Here is a 21,016-nt window from a genome sequence, read left to right as displayed (position 1 = left end):
GAAACACATTATCGCCTTTCTCAAGTGGCCGATCAAGGGACTGTGGGCTTAGGCGCGTGCACTGGCCGCCCCCGTCTTTGTGATTTTTCCTCTGTTTACCGAAAAGGAGATTCCCGGTCAGAATATTATCGCTTTTTTACGAGATAAATTGCATAAAAATTGATTTTAAACAGCGGTTGACATGCTTCGAACTACGGTAATGGAATATTTAGATATTTTTTGTCACGAATTGCGCCATGCGCACGACCCTGATTTACCATTTCGGATAGTTTCTGGAACGCGCGAACAAAACGCCGCTATTCGGATATAACGATGGATTATTTGGGACCAAACCAACATTTGTTATTGAAGTTATTGAAATAATCAGATTAAATCGGGTACGTTTTTTTATCCAGCCGTGAAAATACTGCCCCCTAGCCATAACAGGTTAACCAGGTAGGCTAGTTGAGAACAAGTTCTCATTTACAACTGCAACCTGGCCAAGATAAAGCAAAGCAGTGCGACACAAACAACAACACAGAGTAACACACGGTATAAAACATACAGTCAATAACACAATTGAAAAAAAAGTCTATATACATTGTGTGCAAATGAGGTAAGATAAGGGAGGTATGGCAATAAATAGGCCATAGCGTTGAAATAATTACAATTTAGCAATTAAACACTGGAGTGATAGATGTGCAGAAGATGAATGTGCAAGTAGAGATACTGAGGTGCAAAGGAGCAACAAATAACAGTATGGGGATGAGGTAGTTGGATGGGCGATTTACAGATTGGCTATGTACAGGTGCAGTGATCTGTGAGCTGCTCTGACAGCTTGTGCTAAGTTAGTGAGGGAGATATGAGTCTCCAGCTTCAGTGATTTTTGCAGTTCGTTCCAGTCATTGGCAGCAGAGAACTGGAAGGAAAGGCGGCCAAAGGAAGATTGGCTTTGGGGGTGACCAGTGAAATATATCTGCTGAATCGCATGCTACGGATGGGTGCTACTATGGTGACCAGTAAGCTGAGATAAGATGGGGCTTTACCTAGTAAAGACTTATAGATGACCTGGAGCCAGTGGGTTTGGCGACGAATATGAAGCGAGGGCCAGCCAATGAGAGCATAGAGGTTGCAGTGCTGGTTAGTATATGGGGCTTTGGTAACAAAACGGATGGCACTGTGATAGACTGCATCCAATTTGCATAGTAGAGTGTTGGCAGGCTATTTTGTAAATGACATTGCCGAAGTCAAGGATCGGTAGGATAGGGAGTTTTACGAGGGTATGCTTGGCAGCATGAGTGAAGGATGCTTTGTTGCAAAATAGGAAGCAAATTCTAGATTTAATTTTGGATTGGAGATGCTTAATGTGAGTCTGGAAGGAGAGTTTACAGTCTAACCAGACACCTAGGCATTTGTAAATGTCCACATATTCTAAGTCAGAACCGTCCAGAGTAGTGATGCAGGACGGGCGGGCAGGTGCTGGTAGCGATCGGTTGAAAAGCATGTATTTAGTTTTACTTGCATTTAAGAGCAGTTGGAGGCCACGGAAGGAAAGTTGTATGGCATTGAAGCTCATCTGGAGGTTAGTTAACTTCTTCGGGCTAGGGGGCAGTATTCGGAAGTTTGGATGAATGAGGTGCCCAAAGTAAACTGCCTGTTACCCAGGCCCAGAAGCTAGGATATGCATATTATTAGTAGTATTGGATAGAACACCCGCTAACGTTTCCAAAACTGTTGAAATAATGTTTGTGAGTATAACAGAACTGATATGGCAGGCGAAAACCCGAGGACAATCCATCCAGATTGGGGTTTTTTCAGCTCACCAATGATTACAATGGCTGGGAATGGGAATTTAAAAGGAAGACCTCCCAGATTGCAGTTCCTAGGGCTGCCACTAGATGTCAACATCTTTAGAAAGAGTTTCAGGCTTGTTTTTTGAAAAATTAGCTCCAATTTGTAGTTTTTCTAAGTGGCTCCCATTTTGGCTGTAGTGTTTGTTGCGCGTTCCGGTGACGGCGTGCACTTCGTTATTTATCTCCGGTAATGGTCTCTGGTATTCTCCGTCTAAAGTTTCATCGTTTAACCTGTTATGGCTAGGGGGCAGTATTTTCACGGCTGGATAAAAAACGTACCCGATTTAATCTGGTTACTACTCCTGCCCAGTAACTAGAATATGCATATAATTATTTGCTTTGGATAGAAAACACTCCAAAGTTTCTAAAACTGTTTGAATGGTGTCTGTGAGTATAACAGAACTCAAATGGCAGGTCAAAACCTGAGAGATTCCTTTACAGGAAGTGGCCTGTCTGACCATTTCTTGAACTTCTTTGCCATCTCTATCTTTTACAAAGGATCTCTGCTCTAATGTGACACTTCCTACGTCTTCCATGGGCGCTCAGAGCCCGGGAAAAAACAGAATGTCGTCATCCCAGCCCCAGGCTGAAACACATTATCGCCTTTCTCAAGTGGCCGATCAAGGGACTGTGGGCTTAGGCGTGTGCCCTGGCCGCCCCCGTCTTTGTGATTTTTCCTCTGTTTGCCGAAAAGGAGATTCCCGGTCGGAATATTATCGCTTTTTTTTACGAGATAAATTGCATAAAAATTGATTTTAAACAGCGGTTGACATGCTTCGAAGTACGATAATGGAATATTTAGACATTTTTTGTCACGAATTGCGCCATGAGCACGACCCTTCTTTACCATTCGGATAGTGTCTGGGACGCACGAACAAAACGCCGCTATTCGGATGGATTATTTTGGACCAAACCAACATTTGTTATTGAAGTAGCAGTCCTGGGAGTGCATTCTGACGAAGACAACAAAAGGTAATCAAACTTTTATAATAGTAAATCTGATATTGGTGAGTGCTAAACTTGCCGGGTGTCTAAATAGCTAGCCCGTGATGGCTGGGCTATGTACTTAGAATATTGCAAAATGTGCTTTCACCAAAAAGCTATTTTAAAATCGGACATATCGAGTGCATAGAGGAGTTCTGTATCCATAATTCTTAAAATAATTGTTATGTTTTTTGTGAACGTTTATCGTGAGTAATTTAGTAAATTTATAAATTCCCGGAAGTTTGCGGTGGGTATGCTAGTTCTGAACGTCACATGCTAATGTAAAAAAGCTGGTTTTTGATATAAATATGAACTTGATTGAACAAAACATGCATGCATTGTATAACATAATGTCCTAGGGTTGTCATCTGATGAAGATCATCAAAGGTTAGTGCTGCATTTAGCTGTGGTTTTGTTTTTGTGACATTATATGCTAGCTTGAAAAATGGGTGTCTGATTATTTCTGGCTGGGTACTCTGCTGACATAATCTAATGTTTTGCTTTCGCTGTAAAGCCTTTTTGAAATCGGACAGTGTGGTTAGATTAACGAGAGTCTTGTCTTTAAAATGCTGTAAAATAGTCATATGTTTGAAAAATGGAAGTTTTCGGATTTTAGAGGAATTTGTATTTCGCGCCACGCCCATCATTGGATATTGGAGCAGGTGTTCCGCCCGGGAATCACAAAGACGGGGGCGGCCAGGGCACGCGCCTAAGCCCACAGTCCCTTGATCGGCCACTTGAGAAAGGCGATAATGTGTTTCAGCCTGGGGCTGGAATGACGACATTCAGGTTTTTCCCGGGCTCTGAGAGCCTATTGGAGCCATGGGAAGTGTCACGTTACCGCAGAGATCCTAAGTTTTGGAATGAGATGTCAAAGAAAGACAATAAATGGTCAGACAGGCCACTTCCTGTAAAGGAATCTCTCAGGTTTTGACCTGCCATTTGAGTTCTGTTACACTCATAGACACCATTCAAACAGTTTTAGAAACTTTGGAGTGTTTTCTATCCAAAGCTAATAATTATATGCATATTGTAGTTTCTGGGCAGGAGTAATAATCAGATTAAATCGGGTACGTTTTTTATCCAGCCGTGAAAATACTGCCCCCTAGCCATAACAGGTTAACTCAAAAAGCATTGAGGCCTCGACTCCATCTTGTTTGGGGCCAACTGCCCATTATGCCAAACCTATGCTCACCAAGTTTCGTCTTCAAAGTCTTTTCCATTTAGGAGATAAGGCCACGTCGAGATTGGTGATGTTTTATACATTTACAATATGAATACATTCGCCCTCTGGTGGTATTTTCCGGGACAGCGGAAAAATGACCAAAATTTGAATATTTTATAAAACGGAAACCGAATGTCCGAGAGACTTCGTTCGATGACTTCCCGGAAGATCCGGTGCACGGCCCGCCACTGTTGGCGAATTTTAGAAACATTCGCAGATGTCTAGTAAGGGACCGTACATTTGCAATATGGAGTTTCTCATCATTCATACAGCAAATGCCAAAATGTTCGCTTCAAGCATGCAATTCCATGAGTGCAGCATTTCTTTTTCAACTCGAATCAATGAGCCCAATCAGTCCCCCATGACAACAAAATAATAAACAATAGAGAAGGGCTGGCTAATAAGTTTTGGGGTGATGCTCAGGTAAAACAAGCTTCTACTTTTAAAAATCCACCTTTCCAGAAACAAGTCTCTCACCGTCATCTCATTCTCTCACTCTCACTCTCACTGGTCATCCCCAAAGCCAACACTTCCTTTGGCTGCCTTTCCTTCCAGTTCTCTGCTGCCAATGACTGGAACGAATTGCAAAAATTACTGAAGCTGGAGTCTTATGTCCCCCTCTCTAACTTTAAGCATCAGCTGTCAGAGCAGCTTACCGATCACTGTACCTGTACACAGCCAATCTGTAAATAGCACACCCAACTACCTCATCCACATATTGTTATGTTTCTTCTTGCTCTTTTGCACCCCAGTATCTCTACTTGCACATCATCATCTGCACATCTATCACTACAGTTTAATGCTAAATTGTAATTATTTCACCTCTATGGCCTATTTATTACCTTAACTTCCTACTCTTCTACATGTGCACACACTGTAAATATATTTTTCTATTGTGTTATTGACTGTACATTTGTTTATATGTAACTCTGTGTTGTTGTTTTTGTTGCACTGCTTTGCTTTATCTTGGCCAGGTTGCATTTATAAATGAGAACTTATTCTCAACTGGCATACCTGGTTAAATAAATGTGAATTAAATAAATGTGAAATAAAAAAATATGAACAATTTGGCTAATCTATACTTCCATATTTCCAAGTCGTATTCTTGAATATCAAGGAGTATATCATTCATTGGAATGACTGGAATTCTGATAGACTTTGGTTTTCAATGTAAAGTACAATTAAATTATTATTATTATATGTAGTAGAAAGCGATGGGTTAGAAGAAGCCTACATAACCAACCCATAAAGTTACATTTAACATCCATGTATTGCCAGCTATGTAAACTTTAACATTGATTTATCCTGCAATAGACGTTGTTCAATTGGTAACATACATTTTTGTCTTCTTCTAATACCTCTTAAGGGCAAAGTAATCTCAAATTAACTCAATGTAATCAGATTACATTACCGAGTTTGGGTAATCCAAAAGTTAAGTTACTGATTACAATTTTGGACTGTTAACTAGTAACAGACTACATTTAGAAAGTAACCTACCCAACCCTGATTACCTTTAGCTGCTCCTGCCGGACCTTATCCACATTAGCATCTGTGCACAACTTCCAGTTGGCCTCCTCCCCAACCTGAGACACGATCAGCTGGGCGTTGTCCGTCTGGGCAGCAGGGGTGTAGTAAGCAGCTGCTTCGTAACCCTCTGGCTTTGTGTTGCCACTCATGGCCAGAGCCTTGATGGTGAACAATGGTTCAGGATTGGCATTCCAAGCCTGAGGAGAGGTACAAGAAGGCACAAAGATCCTTATACTGCCATCACTGTTTTGTAAACACAACTAGGTTTTAGAGTGAAATACATAATACTTTCGCCATGTCCGAAATAATGCAGACAGTAATGAAACTGTCTTTGAATATTGATTGATATGAATATACCCCAACCCCCCTTAAAATAAGCACCACAACAAAAAGTTACAGTAGTCAATGGTGCACTTCAGCCATAGCCCTACCTCAGAAGCAGAAGCTTCTTTGGCTTTGAAGCTTGCTTGATGAGACGTTTCGCTGCTTGAGGAACCAGAGGAGAGATGGAAACTCTTGGTTGCATCCTGCAAACACAAAAATAGTGTAGAAATGGTCACATACTATATGAACCTAGCAATGCATGTGTGCAGATCATGACAGTACAACCATGACCAAGTACCTTGGAAAGCCTCCGCAGGGTGTCAAGCAGGTGGTGGACACTAACTGGGTACTTGGTTGGGCTGGCGTTCATCTCAATGTGAATCTTGTCAACAGGTTTGTTGGACTGGACTGATAATGAAAGAGAGGAATTAGATTTTATAGTCACACTTATGAAATCTAATGAGGCTTGTTTTTTTTATGGAATTCCATTTCCCTTTCAAATGTTGGTGCTTTATTGTGAAAGAATGAAAGGCAAAGATAGATTAGAGGGATGTATAGAATAGGTCCAGTTAAGTAAGGTGTAAGCAAGAACTGAACCCTGCCACAGGGCTGATGTACAGTCCGGGGTCTGCAGCACTACCGCTGGACCAGTTCCTGGCACATCCAATAAGGCTCAATAAATGACAGTCCAAAACAATGTACAAGAAAAAGCATATTATGTCATACTTTATACTTCTATATGCTGTTACCTGGTTTAATTGTATATGCAAAGTTGGTGTATCCCAAGAAGTAGTAAAGGGGGTATTCATCAATGTAGTGTGATCTCGTTGCCTCCGACTCAATACAGAAAGCTGCCCCATAGATGTTAGCCTCTGCACACACCTTTACTTGTGGATGGTAAATGTCAAATTTTACAATCTATTTGGCAAAAAAGAAAGCATATTAGGAGTGCACACGTCTCTCTTACTTGGCGTGTAATAATCTTTGCCTTGGAGAGTGATTGTACCTTTTGTCCAGAGGTTAAATATCTTTGCTTTGGTGGCTCTATATCCTCATTAGCCTCAATAGAGTCAGGCATCATTGGGGTCATTTTAGCAAGTGATGGCTCCTCAATATTCCTTGAGACCGCATATACATCAAACCTATTGTAACAAAAAGAAAACTAGCATCTGTTAAGTTACACTTAAAATATTGTTTTTGACAGGTGTAATGAAATGTGAGAAACATACTTGACTGAGAAAAGCTTAGTCTCCTTTTTGCAAGGAGGAAGGTCAATTTCAAATGTATTTTCTTTAACGTTCATTTTCATGCTGAATTCCCATGGCATGGAAACTACTGTTTTACTCTTCAGTTCCGCACCACACTGGAAAATGTCAGTGTTTATCCCATGGAAGACAAATTGATCCTTGGAGAAACTGCAGCAAAGTTACATACAGAACACAATCAGTTATATTAGCATTGAACAATAACTGAGCCATGAAGACACTCTGGAAAATGAAGCCATTGATATGGGAGGGTTCCTCATAGTCTTGTTCTTCTCATAATATGATGCAACATATTGAATAAATACTTGCCGAGGCCTGGGGTGGTCCAGCTGTGTAAGCCGCTGCCGTCAGTGCCTCCAGATCACACTTACTTGGTAGTGCTGCAAGCGACCCACTGCTCTAGCACTACCTCCCTTTCTCACTATCCTTTACAAGAAACATACAAATATGCAAGGAGTTTGACTGCCCCAGCTACCAAAACATAAATTCATATTTTACCCAGCAAATCCATCAGTCACTAGTGAAACATCTGAGGTCAACAGTTGTCCCAGGCGATCAGTCAGTGGTGGGCTGATTGCAGCCTTAGCTACATAAGAGAAAATGTTTGAGTTTTATTGATTATGTATATATATATATATATATATATATATATATATATATATATATATATATATATATATAAAAATGGTATTCTGCTTTGGAATTCAAATGGCCTTGGTATTCAATGTTTACCATTGACGGTAATGGTTGTTACTGTGTTATAATATTTGCTGATTTCCAGTGGGAGACCGAGGGAGGTGGCTTGGATGTAACGGGTCTCAAACATAAGGAAGGGCTTTGTCCAGTGCCATGACATCCCCTTCTGAAGATTTTCAATCATTTTCCAGACTGGGCTCTCTTTGCCTGCAGATGGACTGACAGTCTGCATGGAGATACCGTGGCAGAAGAGCACAGTGTGTAACAGCTTATGGAGACCACAGGAAATGTGTATCATGAGGTTTTGTTATTGCCCAAAGTGGATAGAGAGGGACATGATGTTATACTGAGTAACATGCAATACTTGATTGACTGTAGAAATCTCACCTTGATAACACTCCGAATTAAGTCCTTGTTCAAATCCGCGAAGAAGAACTCTTGACCAAAGATTTGTGTATAGGCAGACAAAAGAGGCTTATCCTCGGGCAATGTCTGCCAATCTTGCAGCTGAAAGAAGATGATTCAATAGAACAAAGTTGAGTTTGAAGGGATGGTACAGTACATTTGAGGGCACTTTTTTAGTGCCCGCAACTGTGCAGTATGCATTTTGAAAAGTCATGAACTCACCACTTTGAATATGGCCTTGAAGTCGCTGTAGCTGAGATGGCCGTTAAAAACTTGAATGTTCTGTCTAAACAGTTCCTTAATTCCGTCAGCACGGAAACCAAGCTTTATGACACAAACAATAGTCAAATAATGTTTTACTTCAGCATGAAACAGAACAAGTACAAAACAATTAAGGTGAACATTACTGATTACCTCCACAAGTTGTAATATTTTGCCAATGAAATGGAATTTCCCTTTAGTCACTATTTCTGTTGGGATGTAGCTTGCAGCATTTTTCAGCATGAAGATCTCAGTGGCTGTACCAATCAAAAAGTCGTCTGGATATTCAAGAGATATGTGGTCAGTCAATGTTTTTTAATGATGAGCGAAGAAAACAGTTTCCTCAGCCTTTCATATACTGTATTTTCTCAAAGTAAACCCATGCCGCTTACAGGTCCTTTGAACTCACCATTAAACCAATCTAGGTGCATAGCTTTGCTGTAGTGGTAACTGACACGACCAAATTTAGGGGCCAGGATTTTCACAGCAACATTGCAGGCTGTTGAGCTTTTACAAAGATAACAAAACAGCCACAGTTTAAATGCAAAATCAGAAGCATTGACACAACAAATGTCACTCTGCCCTGACAGAAACACTCACAGGAAGTGGTTGTCCGGAGTGCTTGATTTGGCAATGCTCCCAATAAGAGAGTAAGAAAAGCTAGCCACATGCATGTCAGCCTCCTCCAATAGGAATGCAGTCACTGTAGACACCAAAGCCAAAGGTGGCTTAGTTTCAAACAGGATCATACACGCCAGCATACGGATCTCAGTGGGAAGGTGCCTCTGCACAAACAGGCTCACTGTGATGTCCTGGACCTGAAAGCACATACGTAAGACATACAGTAGCTAAAGTCATATTATCAAAGTGATTAGACTGGGACTAATACAAAATCCGACTGTATGTCAACTGGTTATCATTTCATCTGATATAAAGTCAATTTAGTAAATCAATTGATACTCAGTTACATATTTTTCAATGAGGTCTTTAATTAATTTTCATTTTGGGAATTGTCTTGATATCCTAATATGAGTGGGTCGAAATGTTATTGACACCAATTCAACTCTGACACCAGAACCACAATATCTATGACACACTTTCTAAATATTATCACCTTTTTTCTTTTCTTGTTTGTATTCTGGAATTCAGCTTTTAGTTGTGAATGTGTACACAATGAAATAAACCAAACTACTGCTACTACTAGTACTGCTACTACTACTAACGCTGTGGGGGTCTCTGACGGCCAGGTGTCTCAGAGACTGCACGGCTGCACTTAGCACACGGGGTGGGAGGGTCACAGGAGCGGCAGACACTCCGGGGAGGAAGCGCCTGATGGTCTTAATGCTGGAGGGGTGGCCTGCATTCCCAATGGCCTTCAGGGCTAGCACCATGTCCAATTCACTGTTTCTCTTCAGGCCATCGATCACCAGGTCCAACAGGGGCTGTTTGAGACGAACATGTCACATCTTGAATTCTCTAATCTGCAGTGATTTGCAGCTAATATCGATACAGAAAAAGTCTGAACAACAGCAAAGCTACACAAGATTAACGTAGCAGTAGTCATAACATTCACAATTCCATCTTCTGCCATATAACCAGAATAAACTGGAACATAACTTATGCATTTGGTTTCTTTACCAGTAAGTAATGCAATGGTAATGTAGCCTATTACCTGAACAACTGCCACCGGGCAAGATGTACCATATTCATAGGTACAGTACCTGTAGACCAGTGATCCATAGGACAGCACCACAGTGTTCCACAGCATTGGGTGGGACTTACTGAAGGGCATGGACAGAAACTCCTACAGAGGGACGATTGATTGATTCATAATCTCTCTGAACACATCACATCGACCGCATGATTTTGTCATCTAGTATAAAAAAATGTTAAATGGTCTATAAGCCCATGTAGGGACAATGTATTCTTTGTCTTTCTACTGTATTAACAATAATACCTCCTGTAATGTAGTGAACATTGTGCCAAAATCCAGTCTGTGTATTAGTACGGTGGGATTCCAGTTCCATGTTTTACATTAGCCAGACAGGGTGAGTGATATGCCATGTGAACTATGCAATACCAGCATACTTCTGAGTAAAGTTAAACTAAAGTATACAAATGCCCCAACCTCAGTTCTTAAAAACATATGCAATTTAAATAACTGTATGTTACACCTCCAACCAAGACAATCACCTTGGCCATCTCCATCAAGTCAGTCTCTGCTGCTAAATGATTAAATGCGATCAGAAGTGTTTGTCCAGCCTCATTGGCTGATACATCACCGGCTTTGAATCTGTTCTTCAGGAATTTGAGGACTCTTGCGTCTGCAACTTCAACAATTGTGTCCAAAAGCCACCGTCTGACAAGAGAAGGATGACAATAAAAAAAACTTTCATTGTAGCAAACATAGGCAATCCTTTGATATATTACACTTAACATAGAAATGTTTACCATGGAAACCATAGTATGTTTAAATTAATATAAAAATGTGCCTATATATACACATTACCGTTCAAAAGATTGGGGCCACTTAGAGATGTCCTTGTTTCAAAAACACATTTTTTGTCCATTAAAATAACATCAAATTGATCAGTGTACAGTGTAGACATTGTAAATGTTGTAAATTACTATTGTAGCTGGGAACAGTAAAATGTTTTTTAATGGAATATCTACATAGGCGTACAGAGGCCCATTATCAGCAACCATCACTCCTGTGTTCCAATGGCACGTTGTGTTAGCTAATCCAAGTGTATTATTTTAAAAGGCTAGTTGATCACTAGAAACCCATTTTGCTATTATGTTAGCACAGCTGAAAAATGTTGTTCTGATTAAAGAAGCAATTAAACTGGCCATATTTAGACTAGTTGAGTATCTAGAGCATCAGCATTTGTGGGTTTGATTATAGGCTCAAAATGGCCAGAAACAAAGACCTTTCTTCTGAAACTTGTCAGTCTATTCTTGTTCTGAGAAACAAAGGCTATTCCATGCGAGAAATTGCCAAGAATATGAAGATCTCGTACAACGCTGTGTACTACCCCTTCACAGAACAAAGCAAACTGGCTCTAACCAGAACAGAAAGAGCAGTGGGAGGCCCCGGTGCACAACTGAGCAGGAGGACATTACGGTGTCTAGTTTGAGAAACAGACACCTCACAACTGGCAGCTTCATTAAATAGTACTCGCAAAACACCAGTCTCAACGTCAACAGTGAAGTGGCGGCTCCGGGATGCTGGCCTTCTAGGCAGAGTTGCAAGAAAAAGCCATATCTCAGACTGGCCAATAAAAATAAAAGATTAAGATCGGCAAAAGAACACAGACACTGGACAGAGGAAACCTGCCTAGAAGGCCAGCATCCCAGAGTTCCAGCTAGAATAGTCATTTACAACATTAACAATGCCTACACTGTATTTCTGATCAATTTGATGTTATTTAAATGGGGAAAAAAACAAGGTCATTTCTAGGTGACCCCAAACTTTTCAACGGTAGTGTAAATACAGTATAACATATAAATATGATTATAAATTAAATAAACATGAATATGCACCTGTGTTCATCATTCCCTGAGAGCTGTTTCCACAGAACCTCGTGGTTTTCTAGTGATGTCACACGCAGGAGTTGGAAAAGAACAACAACATCCTCACTTGTTGCACTGTCTGTCTGGTAGATGTTCGCTTGGGCCAAACGTTTGATCATGTCTGCAATCTGTGAACAACAATGTGGTTGCATGTGTTTGTGGCATATCACATGTTAGCAGTAAATAATCATGAGCCAAAAACATCTTCATGACAGGGTGAGGAAAAAAAAATTTTTGAGCAAGTTTTGAGTATTATTGATACCCTGTTCTTTACCTTGGGCACTGGATCATCCAACTTCTTCATCAAAATGGGGATTTGGGCCAACACTTTCACAAACTTGTAAACCAGATTCCCTCGGCTAATCATGGGACCAACAGCAGGGGTCACCACTGTGTTAGTTACACTAAGCAGCACAAGCTCTTTCCTAAAAGAGAGTCAACAAGAATAGCACCTTACATATACAAACTTTAGCAGGTAATTGGTCATCCTGGTTTGTTCCTCAATGTAGCCCCAAGACTGAGAACCTCAGTGAACCTCTTCGCTGCACTTCATCTAAGGCTGCGTTTACAGGGAGCCAAATTCGTAACTTTTTTTTCACTCATTTGTCTTTTGACCAATTAGATCAGCTCTTTTGCCAATAATCGGGCAAGAAATCTGAATTGGGCAACCTGTGTAATCGCAGCCTTATAACTCATGTCTGGACATCTCCTTCTGGACATTCCTTCACAATTGTTATTGTCTGCCCAATTATTGGCAAAATATCTTATTGGTCAAAAGACCAATTAGTGGATTTCATCAATTATCAGAGTTGGGCTGCCTGTGTAAACGCATCCTTAGTGTGTACATGGCAAATAAACCACTTTCACCTATTATTCTGTATGTTGGTATTTAGTCATTACGCCTCTAACCGTGGCATCTCTTCCGAGTCCTCCAACTACAAGGTGGTTCTCATTTTCAGACACCCAATTTTATAAAGTGAAATGAAAGAAAACAATGAGACTTGTCATACATGGCTTGCAGTTTGGAGTTCCCCCCTTTCACGTTGAATGGGGAGAAATGCTGGCGCTCCAAGGCATGAGCCTTCTTGATCAGGCCTCCGTCAACTGTTGGTTTCACTGTGTAGACATATCTCACTGTTGAAATGACGGAGTCACCTCTCTAGATGACGTAAAAGAATACAAAAATTATTGAAAGTGAGTGACTGTTAAAGTATACTATTTACCTCGATGGTCTCTGTAGTACTGGCACTGTATACTCATTTAAATAGAATTGTGCATGTTCACATATAGGTCTATGGATTGGAAAGACAAACCTCTTTGGAAAGTTTGTTGTCGACAGCAAGTGCCATTCCTCTGTAAATGGCTGCCTTTTTTTTGCAGTTATTAATGTCAACAATTTGGGTGACTGACAATTCTTGGGAGTTGGCGTCCTCCACATTGGCATAGGTACTCTGGCACAATCCATGGATCCCGACCTGATAACAAATATGTAGAATAAACCTCACATTAACAGTGCTCTCTGCAATTTCTTTACAGATGAAAATGCAATATAACGTAAGCATTGTTTATGTAAAACCTGTTTTAGTTACCTCCTCAAGCTCATACACTCTTTGGGTGGTCTTGACTGTGACTTGGAAGAACCCAAGTATGCCTCTCACAATATTGACGATGGTGTCAGATATTTCAGCAGAGGTGCGAATGTCACCAACCCGTCCCTTGGCGTACTCAAACATGAAGGGTTTTCTGAGCCCGGCAGCAATCCGTTTGGTAAGCTTTGGTGAGGCATCAAATGCATTCTTCCCTGGGATGCCATTGAACTCCTCGAAGTTCAAGTTTGAAACCTTCAAACAAGAAAATATAATTGGATCACCAGGTAGAATTAATTGTTTATTTACGATTAATAAAGTTTTTCAAATTAGTTTGTTTAAATTCTCAGGACATTGACACATTTTATGCTCATCAAAAGAAACATAGATCCTTAAAATAACACATGCAGCATATTTCTCTTCTGAAAAATGAGGAAAAGGCCTATGAAGTACCTTGCATTGGTAATTTTAATTGAATGCATACCCGGAGAAGGAATGTTTGTGCAGACACACCAATGATCTTGACTTTGCACATGAGTCTCACACCAGACTCTGCAAGGTTTGGCATGCCACGCCCAATATTCACCATTCCCTCATATTTGTACTCATAGGTTTTCTTAGGGTTCAAGCCAGGCTCTACAATGCATCATTGATACATAATTATTCATGAAAACATGCTCATTTGAATGTAGGGTTAGTTTTAAATGATACATTTCAAATCACTTGATAAAGAACTCACCATAACTGATATTGTCACATGCTGAAATGAAAAAATGAAAAAAGAATCAAAAAGTGTCATAATTAGCTAATTAAAAATAATTTCCATATTTTTGCTTTTCTGCATACTTACCGGCCAAGGCCACAAGGTGACAAAGAAGGAACCCCCACATGGTGAAATCCAGGAGTGGGATCCTGCAGCTCAACGTTTCCTTTTATATGCAATGCTGTGTTCACAATGACTAAATGAGTACGTGACCCAGTGTCTGCACAGCACATCTTTGGCAACAATGAGGGACAAAGTAACAAGGGGGCAAAGGTGTGTCAGATGAGTGTAACCAGTGACCGTTGACAGTGGTCAGTATGACATGCAAAAGGAGGACATTTCAGGAAAAATAAACAGTGATCTAAAATGGACACTAATAATCAGTACTTTGTGAAACTCACATATTGTATATTACAAAGAATTGTTTAAAATTCAACATCTTTCACCTTATTTGAATGCACAAAGTATGCTGCTTGCACAAATAATATATTCACAGAATGTACACAACATTAGGAACACCTGTGCTTTCCATGACATAGACTAACCAGGTGAAAGCTATGATCCCTTATTGATATTAATTCCACTTCAATCAGTGTAATGAAGGGGAGGAGACAGGTTAAAGAAGGCTTTTTAAACCTTGATAAAATTGAGACATGGATTATACTTGTGTGCAATTCAGAGGGTGTATGGGTAAGACTAAATATTTAAGTGCATTTGAACAGGGTATGCTAGTAGATGCCAGGTGCAGCGTTTTTCACGCTCAACAGTTTCCTCTGTGTATCAAGAATGGTCCACCATCCAAAGGACATCCAGACAATTTCAGGCCAGTTGTCGAAAACGGGTCATTGATGAAAGAGGATAAAGGACGCTGACACGAATTGTGCAGAGCAACAGACAGGCTACGGTTACTCAACTAACAGTCAAAATCAAATCTAACTGTATTTGTCACATGCACCAAATACAACAAGTGTAGATCTTACCGTGAAATGCTTACTCACAAGCCCTTAACCAACAGTGCAGTTCAAGAAGAGTTAAGAAAGTATTTACCAAATAAACTAAAGTAAAAAACATTAAAAAAAGTAACAAAATAAAAAAGCAATAATCAGGCTATATACAAGTGGTACCGGTACCGAGTCAATGTGCGGGGGCGTACAGGTTAGTCAAGGTAATTTACACATGTAGGTGGGGGTGTAGTGACTATGTGTAGATAATAAACAGCGAGTAGCAGCAGTGTACAAAACAAATGGAGGGGGGTCAATGTAAATAGTCCAGTGGCCATTTGATTAATTGTTCAGCAGTCTTATGGCTTGGGGGTAGAAGCTGTTAAGGAGCCTTTTGGTCCAAGACTTGGCGCTCCGGTACCACTTGCTGTGCGGTGCAGATGTAGAACGTTATGAGGATCTGGGAACCTATGCCAAATCTTTTCAGTCTCCTGAGGTGGTGATGTCGTGCTCTCTTCACAACTGTCTTGGTGTGTTTCAACCGTGATTGTTTGTTGGAGATGTGGACACCAAGGAACTTGAAACTACATCCCCGTCAATGTTAATGGGGTCCTGTTCAGCCCGCCTTTTCCTGTAGTCCACGATAAGCTCCTTTGTCTTGCTCACATTGAGGAAGAGGTTGTTGTCCTGGCACTACACTGCTAGGTCTCTGACCTCCTCCCTATAGGCTGTCTCATCATTGTCAGTGATCAGGCTTAGCACTGTTCTGTCGTCAGCCAACTTAATGATGGTGTTGGAGTCGTGTTTGGCCATGCAGTCATGGGTGAACAGGGAGTACAGGAGCGGACTAAGTACACACCCCTGAGGGGCCCCACAGTACACATTAGGCTGACGACAGAACAGTGGTAGGCCTGATCACCGACAATGATCAAAATCAAATCAAATCAAATGTATTTTTATATAGCCCTTCGTACATCAGCTGATATTCTCAAAGTGCTGTACAGAAACCCAGCCTAAAACCCCAAACAGCAAGCAAAGCATGTGAAAGAAGCACGGTGGCTAGGAAAAACTCCCTAGGAAAAACTCCCTAGAAAGGCCAAAAACCTAGGAAGAAACCTAGAGAGGAACCAGGCTATGAGTTGTGGCCAGTCCTCTTCTGGCTGTGCAGGGTGGATATTATAACAGAACATAGTCAAGATGTTAAAATGTTAAAATGTTCATAAATGACCAGCATGGTCAAATAATAATAATCATAGTAGTTGTCGAGGGTGCAACAAGCACATCCGGTGAACAGGTCAGGGTTCCATAGCCGCAGGAAGAACAGTTGAAACTGGAGCAGCAGCACGGCCAGGTGGACTGGGGACAGCAAGGAGTCATCATACCAGGTAGTCCTGAGGCATGGTCCTAGGGCTCAGGTCCTCCGAGAGAAAGACAGAAAGAGAGAAAGAGAGAATTAGAGAGAGCATATTTAAATACACACAGGACACCGGATAAGACAAGAGAAATACTCCAGATGTAACAGACTGACCCTAGCCCCCCGACACATAAACTACTGCAGCATAAATACTGGAGGCTGAGACAGGAGGGATCAGAAGACACTGTGGCCCCATCCGATGATACCCCCGGACAGGGCCAAACAGGCAGGATATAACCCCACCCACTTTGCCAAAGCACAGCCCCCACACCACTAGAGGGATGTCTCCAACCACCAACTTACCGTCCTAAGACAAGGCCGATGATGAGACGGCCTATAGGGAGGAGGTCAGAGCACTGGCAGTGTGGTGTCAGGACAAGAACCTCTTCCTCAATGTGAGTAAGACGAAGGAGCTGATCGTGAACCACAGGAAAAGGCGGGCCGAACAGGGCCCCATTAACATCGACAAGGCTGTAGTGGAGCGGGTCGAGAGTTTCAAGTTCCTTGGTGTCCACATCACAACAAACTATCATGGCCCAAACACACCAGGGCAGTCGTGAAGAGGGCACGACAAAACCTTTTCCCCCTCAGGAGACTGAAAAGATTGGTGTCCCCAGATTCTCAAACGGTTCTACAGCTGCACCATCGAGAGCATCCTGACCGGTTGCATCACAGCCTGGTATGGCAACTGCTCGGCATCTGAGCATAAGGCGCTACAGAGGGTAGTTCGAATGGCACAGTACATCACTGGGGCCAAGCTTCCTGCCATCCAGGACCTATATAATAGGCGGTGTCAGAGGAAAGCCTATAAAATTGTCAGATTCTCCAGTCACCCAAGTTAGACTTTTTTCTCTGCTACCGTACGACAAGCGGTACCGGAGCACCACATCTAGGACCAAAAGGCTCCTCAACAGCTTCTACTCCCAAGCCATAAGACTGCTGAACAATTCATAAAATCGCCACTGGACAATTTACATTGACCCCACCTTCCTTTTGTACACTGCTGCACCTACATGTACAGATTACCTCAACTAGCCTGTACCCCCACACACTGACATGGTACCGGTGCCCCCTGTATATGGTCTTGTTATTGTGTTACTTTTTATTATTACTTTTTATCTTAGTGTACTTGGTAAATATTTTCTTCTTCTTGAACTGCACTGTTCTTGAGGATACCCTAGGATAGGGGGCGCCACAGCGCATTTTGAAAAAAAATCGTTCCCATTTTCAACGGCCTACTAATCAAACTCAGAAGATAGGGCATGCATATACTTATTATATATGGATAGAAAACACTCTAAAGTTTCTAAAACTGTTTGAATGGTGTCTGTGAGTATAACAGAACTCATTTGGCAGGCAAAACCCTGAGACATTTTCTGACAGGAAGTGGATACCTGATGTGTTGTATTGACTTTAAACCTATCCCATTGAAAAACACAGGGGTTTAGGAATATTTTGGCACTTCCTATTGCTTCCACTAGATGTCGCCAGTCCTTTCACAGTGGTTTGAGCCTTATAGAGTCAAAACTCAGTGAATGACAGGAGTTTGAAATTGGTCACAGGGGATGGGCCATCACCATTATGACGCCGGCGGCCATGTCTGCCCCCACCTTTGGAAACGGTTTTAAAGGCCATGACATCATCCCCCTCGAATCTTATTGGCTCTCTTGGTGTTAGAGGCCCTGAACATTTATTTTATACAACGTTTGACATGTTTGAACGAACCTACATGCGCGAGGATTGCTTTCATTATGAACTGCAGAGCTGCGTTTGGAGAGAGCCATAGGACGCGCTACCAACATCAGGCTAATGGAACGTGAAGTATGGACTTTTTGACCGAAAATACATCTGTTGTGGACCTGGGATGCTTTCTGATGAAGACAACTAAAGGTAGGCGATTATTGACAATATTATAGAAGATGAGATGGTTCATACTGTTGCGTCCAAGATGGCGCCGAGCACTGTATATTAGCTGATTTTCTGAGTATCGCATCTCCTTTTATCGCAAAGTGTGATTACCCAGTAAAGTTAATTTAAAATCTGGTATGACGGGTGTTCTCAAGAGATATTCATCTATAAATGTTAGATTGACAATATACATTTAAAAAATCGTTATAGTATAGCAATTTATTGAAACGTAGCATTGTTTACCGGGACGCTTTTGAGGGGAAATTAGGTAGTCAACGTCAGACAGAGATGTAAAATGCTGTTTTTATATATAAATATGACCTTTATTGAACAAAAGAATGCATGCATTGTATAACATGATGTCCTAGGGGTGCCATCTGATGAAGTTTGTAAAAGGTTAGTGCTACATTTAGCTGTTTATTGATAATATGTGATGGAAGTGGTTGGTCGGAAAATGGCTATGAAGCTGCTTTTTACGATGGACTCATCTAATATAATCTAATGATTTGCTTTTCCTGTAAAACCTTTTTGAAATCGGACGACGTGGGTCGATTCAGGAGAGGTGTATCTATAAAAAAAAAAAATATATATTTTTTATTTTTGTAAAAAATTATGATAATTTTTTAATGCTAATTGGCGATATGATTTTTCGCTGGATTTTGATCCCGCTAACGGGATCAGATGCTCAAGAGGTTATTAAGGGCTTGTAAGTAAGCATTTCACAGTAAAGTCTACACTTGTTGTATTCGGCTCATGTGACAAATAAAGTTTGATTTGATTTTGATGTGCACATACACGGACACACACACACACACACACACACACACACACACACACACACACACACACACGTGTAAATAGTGCATTACATGCTCTCAAACATACTCAGTTAGCCTTGCTGTTAGGATTTTAGTTGTTCTTGATGTCCTTTGCATTGTTGTTTTTTGTTGGTTGTTGGTGCATTGGGGTGGGGGGGGGGTATTGGGTGTGGGGAATGGAATTGTTATTATTATTTTTATTTGTTTATTTTTTCTGGGGGGTCACTGTGGGGGGGGTCTTGGATAGTTGAGGGGCAGCTTTTGGGGAACTGTGGGGGGGGATCTTGGAGGGCTGGTGGCTGATGGATCGCAGGTTCGGGTCCCCGTATTTGACTTTTTTATAACAAATGTAATTAAGCTAAAAAAAGAGTAATATCAATGCTAGTGGAAATAAAGATTACTCTGAGACTTGCTTTGGTCACAGCCAGTTTGGTGGTTTGATTATTCTCCCTACAGCTCAGCAGCGAGGCCGATCGAGAGAGGGCCTTCACATAGGAGACCACATCCTCTGAGTACAGCTCTCCTGACATCTGTTTGTCATTCTCCACCAGCAGGCTCTGAGGATCCTTAAGGTTGCTGATCTACAGTTGGAAGACAAGTTTTAGTAAGCTCTTAAGAGGAGAAATAGGATGGTCCATTTAAAATTGTGTTCTAAATCTAAAAGCAAAGCTGACAATTTAATAAGCGCATTACAAATTAAAGTTCTTCCCACACAAAATGTTCAGGCCAATGCCTGGAAATCCTGATTGACAAACCTATGTACAAATTGAATACCATATCTATAAAGAAAATACATCTATGCCTTGACAGTGACCATCAGAGGGCAGTGTCCTCCTATAAATAATTTTATAAGTGGTACTACTTCCCTAGTTCATGTTTTGGGGTACCTACATATTCAAGTGTTTGGTTGACACTTTGTGTTATGCAAACAATGTTGTCATGGTCTTTTTTCTGGGGATGCTCTAGAAAACATATGAATCAACATACTAATTTGACAGTCGACCAGAGTAACATCAAAACTGCAGTTTTTTTTTATTATATAACCAGGACATACTAAAATTGTTACATATTTAAGTTTTAAAAGATAATTACGATAACACTCCTCACAATTTGTTTATTAGCTCTCAGGAAATATTTTATATTATATGGTAACCTCAAATAATTAGCATATTGTATCCTCCCATTTCCCTCAAAACCTTTATTTTCGAAACTTGGAGGGGTGAATTGATATTTCATGCAGATTTGCATCCAGATGCTTACTTTTACATATTATTCCATTCTCTTAGAGCCTCAAGTAGAGATAAAATCTATTTGGCAGCTGCAAAAGAAAGATCCATTTGTATTGTGGCAACATGAAAATGGTCCACAGATTTGGCCGTTCTTGCGTTCATCAATATCTGAAAGTAAAAAGCAAAACACTGTGTTTTTTGGGGGGAAATGAAAGACATAAACAGTCTGGGTCTGGTAGTGTTCCAGTCCTCCCTGTCATAATTA

General features: G+C 41.0%; 1 protein-coding gene across 2 annotated transcripts in view; it reads right to left on the bottom strand.

Annotated features, from left to right (window-relative positions):
• The window catches only part of vtg3 (vitellogenin 3, phosvitinless), a 38,906-nt gene extending 24,278 nt beyond the window's left edge, over positions 1-14,628 (bottom strand). The window contains exons 1-24 of one of the 2 annotated variants that reach the window (XM_014215683.2): positions 14,529-14,628; positions 14,418-14,438; positions 14,163-14,314; positions 13,682-13,933; positions 13,406-13,567; positions 13,103-13,251; positions 12,367-12,517; positions 12,063-12,220; positions 10,713-10,878; positions 10,192-10,323; positions 9,743-9,961; positions 9,120-9,337; positions 8,929-9,026; positions 8,673-8,797; positions 8,481-8,582; positions 8,241-8,360; positions 7,890-8,079; positions 7,656-7,743; positions 7,122-7,307; positions 6,899-7,034; positions 6,642-6,810; positions 6,191-6,300; positions 6,000-6,095; positions 5,553-5,765 (exon numbers count right to left, since the gene is read on the bottom strand). In XM_014215683.2, the coding sequence (XP_014071158.2) occupies positions 5,553-5,765; positions 6,000-6,095; positions 6,191-6,300; positions 6,642-6,810; positions 6,899-7,034; positions 7,122-7,307; positions 7,656-7,743; positions 7,890-8,079; positions 8,241-8,360; positions 8,481-8,582; positions 8,673-8,797; positions 8,929-9,026; positions 9,120-9,337; positions 9,743-9,961; positions 10,192-10,323; positions 10,713-10,878; positions 12,063-12,220; positions 12,367-12,517; positions 13,103-13,251; positions 13,406-13,567; positions 13,682-13,933; positions 14,163-14,314; positions 14,418-14,438; positions 14,529-14,568 (3,453 nt within the window). In that variant the 5' untranslated portion in view covers positions 14,569-14,628. The remainder of the gene's footprint in view (positions 1-5,552; positions 5,766-5,999; positions 6,096-6,190; positions 6,301-6,641; positions 6,811-6,898; positions 7,035-7,121; positions 7,308-7,655; positions 7,744-7,889; positions 8,080-8,240; positions 8,361-8,480; positions 8,583-8,672; positions 8,798-8,928; positions 9,027-9,119; positions 9,338-9,742; positions 9,962-10,191; positions 10,324-10,712; positions 10,879-12,062; positions 12,221-12,366; positions 12,518-13,102; positions 13,252-13,405; positions 13,568-13,681; positions 13,934-14,162; positions 14,315-14,417; positions 14,439-14,528) is intronic. The other variant, XM_045687278.1, reaches the window with a different exon arrangement.
• Positions 14,629-21,016: the final 6,388 nt, after the last annotated feature.

The sequence above is a fragment of the Salmo salar genome, chromosome ssa10 (assembly GCF_905237065.1).
Source record: "Salmo salar chromosome ssa10, Ssal_v3.1, whole genome shotgun sequence".
NCBI classification, from domain to species: Eukaryota; Metazoa; Chordata; class Actinopteri; order Salmoniformes; family Salmonidae; genus Salmo; species Salmo salar.
The sequence above is the reverse complement of the archived record's forward strand: the minus strand, read 5'-3'. Positions and strand labels throughout refer to the sequence as shown.